At 44.4% G+C, this 8,958-nt stretch overlaps 1 protein-coding gene across 1 annotated transcript; it reads right to left on the reverse strand.

The window, feature by feature from the left end:
• Positions 1 to 219: 219 nt before the first annotated feature.
• On the reverse strand, positions 220 to 6,236 carry slitrk3a (SLIT and NTRK-like family, member 3a). Its single transcript, XM_052017237.1, has 2 exons — positions 5,171 to 6,236; positions 220 to 3,745 (listed from the first exon to the last, which is right to left on the reverse strand). Exon 2 carries the CDS (start codon positions 3,669 to 3,671, stop codon positions 1,047 to 1,049), a length of 2,625 nt encoding a protein of 874 aa, XP_051873197.1. The 5' UTR covers positions 3,672 to 3,745; positions 5,171 to 6,236; the 3' UTR covers positions 220 to 1,046.
• Between the last annotated feature and the right edge of the window lie 2,722 nt (positions 6,237 to 8,958).

Here is an 8,958-nt window from a genome sequence, read left to right on the forward strand (position 1 = left end):
GCAACATTTCTAAGTACCGTGAAGGGTGGGGATGGGTGGGGTGGAAGCGATCCATTACAGGATAAAGTATAAAATTGGATTTCAATTATGCAATAAGGGTTTTAGTTTTGGGGCGGGGGGGAGCATCATTTATAAATTAAAATGTAACTGCTTCCGAAGCATTTTGTCCCTTCTACCTTATTATATTCTACTAATACACAATTTCTACATGTCACTGCATAGTTTGAACACCTTTTATTATGAAAGCTTTACCAGACGCAGTCACTACATTGAGTTAACATTATTAACTTTACATTGATCGTTCACGGAAATTACAGAATAAATATGCACATTTTGAAATCTTTGTGTGTGTGCGCATGTGTGTGTGTGAGAGAGAAAAAACATTAAAAGTGCTTCTTACAAAGCTGTTAGTGGTGTAAGCATCAACATTGACGAGCTTTTTTTTAAGAAAGTGCGTGTTTATAATAAAATCTTCGCGTCATATCGACAAATTGAAATCCTTAGATGCGTCGTAGTCTTTATATTCCTCTCGAGTATAATATATATTTATATATATATAATATATATATATAAAAAATTAAATAACACTGAACGATAAAGCGTTGCAGTCATTTTAATTACCAAGTTTACGTCTTGTCATTTGAGCAAGTTACACCCGGCAGTTTCACACATGCAGCAAGACTGCAGTCAAATGTTTCACAGAATATGCCCTCGGCGTTTACTTAGACGAGAGAGCAAGAGAGAAAGAGAGAGCCATCATTTCCTACCAAATAAAGTGAACAAAGTCTCTGCCAGTAATGAATAGGGTTATTTATATGACGATCGATAACCAGGCCTCGAAATGATTATAGACGGCACAGTCAGATTTCATTTCCATAAAAAAATATGATTGATATCATTGCTGGCTAAAGTCTGCAAAGGCACTTCATTGAGTATGATTTGAATATGGCCTTTCGTCCAAAGCAACCTAATGAGGGGGTGGTGAATTATTTCCCTTTACCTTCTAAACATGCGATGTTTGGGGTCATTTTCTGTTGATGTGGTGATTAAAATCGGTACGTCGACTTCTCTAATACTTCGAGGTAGTCTGGCTTAGTTTGAAGTTTGGCCCTTAACTCGAGGTATTCGCTTTGGGTTTGGTCAGGATATCCCCGGCCAGAGGAGCCAAACAGAATCGTTTCTTTAAACCTGGCATCTTGCTGTAAATCAGGATATTGCATGCCAGGAGGGTGGACATGCAGCTCTTTTAACTTGGGCACAGTGCCATAGAGGCAGTCTACAAAGCCAACGGTGTGAGCTGGCCTTTCTCTGTCCAACACGCTGGGGTAAATCACCCCATTTTCTGGAAAATTGGCAAAATCGTTCGTCTGGTTGATTGTAACAATTGTGTTAAGGTTGCTATTGGACAGCGACATTTTCCATTCCTTGTCTTTCTCCAGAGTTTTGTAATTGGCGTTGTTTTCCTGAGTCTCTGAGAATTCCTCCTCCATCTCTCCCTCACGTGGTTTATAGATAGGGTTGTTGCACATTTGAGTGACGGGATGCGGGATGTAGTCATAGACGTGGCTGGCTGCTTTCTCGGGAGAGTTGGCAGTTCTGTCTTCAAAGATCCTGCACTGCATTTGCATACCAGTCAAATCCATGTCCTGCCTTCTGCTGAAGGGCGATTTCTTACGTCTCCTGAGCACAAAAGCAAAGAGTCCAGCTGCAATAAATACGGCGGAAATGAAAATAATCAGGAGGCTCAGAATAAGGACTGAAAGGGGAATGGCGCCACCTTGCGAAGAGAATCCAAACCCCGACGCTGTGGATATCACATTCCCATTCGCACCCGAGCCGGGCAGAGCTGGAGAGGCGGCGGCATGCTTTAGTTCGGGACATAATATCTCAGAGTCCACTTTCTTCAGATCTTTCCCGCTCAGGAACTCTGGCGTCTTGCAGAACACGTCGCCAACCATTATAACTGTGCTGATCTTTTCCACCCACTGCTTCAGGGCCATTAGATCACAGGAACAATCCCACGGATTGTTGTTCAGATCAATCTGCACAATGGAGTCCAGGTGTTCGAGCACTCCACTCACCGGTAGGTACAGAAAGTGGTTGCTCCTCAGGCTCAGACGAGCTAGAGAAGTGCCCGTGAATGCATCGGTTGGGAGAGTCCGGAGTCGATTATTGTTCAGAAACAATAGCTGAAGATTAGGCATCAGGCTAAAAGCCGCTGGCTGGATTTCTCTTATGACGTTGTATTCAAAGTATAGGTATTGCAAACTTTGTAGCCCTCTGAACATGCCCGGGGTGAGGCGTTCGATGGTGTTGTTGTTCAGATAAAGGATTTTTAAATTTGGAAGATTCATGAAAGCACCATCTTGTATGTAGGAAATACCATTGCTTCCCAAATGCAATAGATCCAAACTGGAGAAGTTCCAGAAATCTGACCTATAGATTTTTTGAATTAGGTTTCCGGTTAAGTACAACTTCCTAGCATTCAATGGTCTGGGTATTAGTTCGGACATGTTTTCAATCCCTTTAGCTTTGCACTGTACGGTCAACCCCAAGTCATTTATATGCAGGCTGCAAGAGCATTTAGCGGGACAAATGATGGGGATTGGTGGTCTGGTCTGGTAGCCAGCAACAATGGGTTGATTTTGGCCTGAATAAACGCTGCGTAGAGTTGGCTGTGCTTTTAAAGTCTTCGGAGTCTTGGTTGATTTTGGTAATTTACCCGATGTCTTATATTCAACTGAAGAAGCTGTGTAAGTCACGGATAAAGACATGGAGGAAGGTTTGGTAGGCCACGCATTGTCATTACTGGAAGCAAGCTGTGGAATCCCCAAGCTGACTTCTACTTCCACGTTAGAAAGAAGTGGACACAATTCACTGCTTCTGATCTCTCTCAAATCCTTGCCATGGAGATGGAATGGGGTCTCGCAAGTAATTTCCCCTACTAGAACCGTATACGGTATGCTTTCTAACCAAGTCTTTAATGGGATAATGTCACATGTACAGTTCCAAGGGTTCTCCTCCAGCTGAATCTCCATTAGGCTTCTGCCAATATATTCCAGCGTCCCAACATAAGGCAGCGTCTTTAACCGGTTACCACGCAGATCTATGTGGGTTAATGAAACCATCCTGAAGAGATTGAAAGGAAGCAGGGGAATCAAGTTGTCATTGATAATCAACACTTTCAGCTTATTGAAGTTCCTAAATGCACCTCCGTCAATCCTCTTGAGCACATTGTAATCGGCCTGTAGATATTCCAAGCTCTCCAACCCCAAGAAAGTATCATTTCGGAAAACCTCCAGTTTGTTTTCGTGCAAGTATAAACGTTTCAGAAGTTTCATGCCATTAAAGGCACCTGCCTGAATGTCCTGCAAAGCGTTGTTTCCAAGGTTAATGGATACTGCGTTGGTTAAAAAAAGAAAACCGTTAGCATAGAGTTTCCTCATAGAGTTTCTTTGCAGGTAGAGTTTAAATGGTCTTTTCCATGACTCGGTAATCTGACTAATGTTTGTAAAACCTTTACTTTCACAGTGTATGTGTAAAAAACTCTCCTTTTCCTCGCAGTAACATGGCTCCATGCAAGGTTCGTCTAATTCTTTGGAATCCTCCATCAGTGGAATCGACGTACTCCATCCTAAAGTTATTGTGCTTAAAAGGGTTATCCAGAACATCCTTATTTTTCTGTGTAGCTGGAGGTGCAGCCGCTCTCAGGATTGCCGTATGGGACCTCCTCGAGGTGTGAAGACTGCACATAGAAGACACGTAGAAAATGGCATTAGACTTTAGAATTCCCGTGAGCAAACGTGTGCGTCCTAGCAATTTGGACCCACCTTGTCAATACATAAAGAATGGCAAAACATACATCTTTTGTACTTCCCCATTAACTCACATGAATTCTACAAATATTGTTATACACATATCAATATCCACAAAGCAAACAAATGCAAATATATTAGCAATTTCTTGAAATTTGACAGCATCAGAGGCGCATGTGATAACAGCGGCATTTCTGCAGTACTGCTGGTGATTGAAGATTGATTAGTAGTTCGCTGGCATTGCTCAATGTTTTTACATTTGTTTTTTTTTTGATCGGTGACTGGTTGTTTCCAACGACAGAGAATATATCAAAACATTTTAGGCTAATTAAGGTTAAACGCGTTGCGAGATAAGGACTTATTTGTGTTTAGTGGGCACAGAATCCCTCCTTGTTGCCCTAATTTTCCCCCTTGTATAAATAGCACACTGATATTTCAAAACATAATCCAATCATTTGCACTCTCCAAACCGGAGAGGCCAACACAACCATATAATTGCTTGTGTGTGGAAACTCGATTTCTTGGAACCTGGGCAGGATCTATTAATTTCGTGGTTCAGAAATTACACATAAACGTTTCACCACAATCACCTTATGAGTGGAAAGACTGGGGGGGGGGGGGGGGGGGGGGGAGCAAGAGCAGAATGCCATCGCACCAAAATGATCATAGTCTCACTAATTAACCAGGTAGCGAAATTTGCAGAGAAATTGATAATAGATCGTCAATCGCGATCCGGCTTCAAAGGGTTCAAATGCATTTGCATTTATTGGTACTGTCCGTTTTGTGTCCATTTTATTGGATATAATTAGAGGAAACCCGACTTTGCGCATAACGATGGCATCGCATCGTTTCCAATTGATGAGTTTCCTTATAATAATCTCTCAAGATTAAGGTGAAGCGCTTGCAGACACGAGAGGTACAAATAATAGATGGCTTTCATCCTCTTTGCTCGACCTGTAGTTGAACAAGTTCGAGATTTAAAACGAGAGAGCAAGAAAAAAATCCCCTGTCGAGCGCCAGAGAGCAATGACAGCTCAATACATAAAATCAAAAGGTTAATTACAAGGACCAGAAAATGAGGACAATGGGAAGGAAAGTTCAGAAATAGAAATTCCTCCGGTGATATTGAAACGCTGAGATAATTGATCAAGTGTGCGGGCGAGATCAGAACGGGCAAAGGCGCAATTTAAATAAAGCTATTTTAACAATCTTAACAGGCAGATACAATCCCAACATTATTCGATTATACTAACGCCTCCAAGAAACATCCCTAAACATCAGTTTACCACCGAATCAAATGGTCTTTTAACAGCTTTAAACCGTGAGCAAAGTCTCTAATAAAGCGGTTCACTCACCCTCCGCAGTTGATTTTAGTGGAAGGAGTGAAAAGTGTTGAAGGTTTGCTGGAGCTGCCTTCACTCCCGCTGTTGGAGAGTCTGAGGAAAATGCCGACGTGATAGGAATGTAAGTGAATGTTTAAAATGCAGCTCGCTCCTCTTCCTGCTCTCTCTTTTCCTCGCTCTCTGTCTCCTCAATGATGGTTGTGAGAAAAGTCTGCCTACAGCTCACTGCAGACTGTGGGGACCGTCCGAGGTTGCCGCTTTCAGCCAATGCACCAGCACGTTTGGGATGCTCGATTGCATCGGAAAATCACTTGTCTCTCGATCAGATTCCTTATTTTCCTTTTACGTCATGGGATGAGCTTTGAGGACTCACGGGTGACTGGAGCGAGCCTGAGGAGTGTGTGGAGGATGCGCCGGCACAAACCGGGGGCGCGCATTCACTTCTCCCGGGTTGTCTCTGGGGGGATCGGATTTCATGGACTCGGTTCCTTCCGTGGGATGAGTTCGCAGCAAAGGACGGGACTGAGCCGATCCCGAGAAATCAGCAGCGCCTATAATAGCATCCTGTTCAATGGGTCACCAATGGCTTCTGTACGATTGGAGCATTCAGACAGCCAGGCACAGATGCTGCGCTTCCACAGACACTTGACTGGAGATTAGATCCATTGCCCAATAAAACCACGTCGATCTGTTCCTCTGATGCTATCGCCACTCAGTGCTTTGCAATAATTGCCCGCGAACTCACTCCCCCGCTGTGTAAGGTGTCTCCAGCATTTTCCCATTTGAGCTCCAGAGTGACGGGAAGATGCAGCCGGCAGCGTCGCACCATTCCCCCTTTTTTTAAATCTTACTCACTTAAATCTTACTAACGCCGTGCCCGGTCTCCCCTGCGCCAAACGATCACTATTCAAAGCGGAGATGATAACAGTTCAACGTCGTCTTTGCTTTTTTTTAAAAGAGAAAACCCGTTACCCTCGTCCTTAAGCAGCGCACGAGAAATTATTGCTCAGGGATTCGGACTCATTTCGGCTGCAGCAGCAGTTTGCAATCTCTCTCTCTCCTTCCCCCCCCCCCCCCTACTCCCCTCCCCCAACCACCAATTCCATCTTTTTCTGTTTAAGCACTGACAGGGGAAGAGTCTGAGACGCTTAAAGAGGCCGCAGAGATGACCATGAATTCACAGAGCAGAGAAATAAAGCGGGCCGTCAGCAGCCTGTCTCAGCGAGCTGCAGGACGCTCGAGTAGAAACCACTCTGGGGCTGAGCAAGAGTGGCAGAGAACCTGTAAATCAAGATGGTGGGCAATTTCTGCACCGCTAGTGTCGTCGTTTAAGGTTCGGTTTATTTAAAATACGTCGAATTGTACCAAAGGACTGAAAGACTTTCTGGGGGCTCCGGTCCTGATTGGTGAATCCAAAATAAACTCTCCCGGCGACACGCCGCGCCTTAAAGAGCTGAAAAACTAATGGGGAATAATCGCATTGTGGCACAACCCTGCGAGTTATGCTTCCCAAATCGCACGGTTTCTTGCCCCGAAACTAATAAATGAAAGGAGGGCGGTGAGTGGCCCGTTCGCACACATTCTGAATCTGATGCACCATTGAGTACGCATCGGCGCCTGTGAAACGAGCCCATTCACTGACAGAATGGACCCATTCCAGGACAGTACTGGCAAGGAATCATGCCCAACTTGCTGATGCATTGATCCAGCCGATTAGTATGCAGCTTTTTCGGGCGGATAATGAACTTGGTTCCCCACCCCCCACCACTTTTAAAGGGGGGGGGGGTAGGTTACCACTGAATGCGATGATCAGCAGCCCAGGGAAAGCCTGGCTTGAATGATGGTGACTTCAGAAATATTGCTTACATAAGTCTAAGCTGGCCATGGGGATCGGCGAAACATCCTTCGCGCTTGCCTAGTATTTCGCTGTGCACATTGGGCAAGAAATCTGTAAGTGTGCTGGAGAAATGAACTCCGGCGCACCGAACAACCACCGCCGTCTCAGAACTTCTGCACATTTAAAAAAAAAATTAACAATCACAATTCGGTACACATTAAGTGGACTCACGGGCTTAATTGAACAACAGTGCCCAGGCAAGTCTCATATGCATTCAGTTCAAAGGCTAAATGCATCCATTAGCCAAACAATTTAACAAAAATAAATGAAACACGCCCCTTTCGGCTGCTCACTGCCACATTACGGGATACATGTTTATCGCAAAGGCGCGGCAAGTCTAACTCACGGCACTGGCGGTTTCCCAGATTGATGGGTTACTTTTGACCGTGGCAGAGGCTCTGAGTTCGCTGCATTTTGTGGAATGGAGGCGAAGTAAAAGCAAACGAGCCATCTTTGGGGGGAATCGATCGAACGTTTCAGAGTACCAGGGACATCTGGCTTTTAGTTTAAATCCACCCACCCTCTCCGTTTTCCGCGGCGAGTGGCTGTGCAGTTGTGCAATGAAAAATTCTCGTGCTTGCAGAAGGCTGTTCGAATCACGGCAGCGGCGGGGCCACTCATGAAACCTCGCCGTGTAAAACAAGCCATTCAATTCGTCAGACCAGAACTTCCAATTGAGTTTCCAGGCACATCCTTAGAAAGGCAGGAACAGGTGCAAACATCATCTCGACTGATTGTTTACTGAGAAAAGCAAACTTGAATTGTGTTATTGCTTAGTGGTAACGTAGTGTGAGATTAGTGGCCTGCAATATGAATATTAAAAAAAATAGTTGCCACATAAAATTCTTCCTTATATTTGATTCCTCCATGCGGTGAAACGTCTGATCATATTTTAACATGGACATTTACGGAGCAAGTGTGCCAATTCATTTGATCTTTCACCATGGATTTGAATGAAGATGCAGTGAGAATGGGACAATGAGATGCACGTTGGCTGGTGCGCAGAGTTTTGCGGATACGGGCAGGTGGCGCTGCATCGCTTCACGGTGGCACGGAGCGCCAGCGGGGCTCGCGGATGTTAAGTCCACTGAATATCTGAATCACTTATCACCGACCGCGGCCTCTATCTCCAGCAGTACTGCCAAGCTGCACTGACGAGGGCAATGCATTCATTGGTTCCGTTTTGCAAATCCGAACAGCACACAATGCAGAGGTAGTGAACTCAAAAAGGCTAGAAGTCCGCATTTCGGTCAACGTAGAGATTTGCCGCCTTTTTTGCCCCCAAACAGTTCAACGACAATTTCACAAAATATCCCCAGTGGTAACTAAAGCCATTGGTTAACAAAAAATAGGCTTAAATCCTGAAACGTCGTCCTGTTCTTAGTTTAGATCATTTACGGTTTATCGTCGCCAACCAGTCGCATAGATTTAAATAATTATGCTGACCCAAATATAACCGCCGGCGGATGAAAAAAATAATGAACTCAGCCGCCATGCGTCTCCAATGGGCTTCACGCCAGACAGAAAATCAAAATTAATGAACGCTGGCTCGTGCCCCGCCCCAGCACAAAAGAAAACGTCCCTTCTTTCTACAACATTCACTTACTATTTTAAGTAATTTCATGACACAAGTATTGCCTATTACTTAGATATTACTAAAGCCATAGGGAAAACCATTAACAGTGACCGGATTCTGTACTCTGGGTTCTCGCACAAATAACTGTCACATCTAACAAAGGCCAAAGTGCCTGGATTTCCCAGGGTTTAACGATCAATCTACAAGGCACTTCTTCCAGAAATCCAAGAAAGGAACAAAACTGTGAATGTTTATTTTTTTTTACATTTATTGACCACACGCTGGGTACGATAGTATAGTGGACTCATAAACAATGGTCTGGATATT

This window comes from Pristis pectinata, chromosome 6, assembly GCF_009764475.1.
Source record: "Pristis pectinata isolate sPriPec2 chromosome 6, sPriPec2.1.pri, whole genome shotgun sequence".
NCBI lineage: Eukaryota > Metazoa > Chordata > Chondrichthyes > Rhinopristiformes > Pristidae > Pristis > Pristis pectinata.

What these genes read in the sequence shown, in the direction of transcription:
- slitrk3a (XM_052017237.1), bottom strand. Translation starts at nt 3,671, where the DNA reads ATGTTCTGGATAACCCTTTTAAGCACAATAACTTTAGGATGGAGTACG.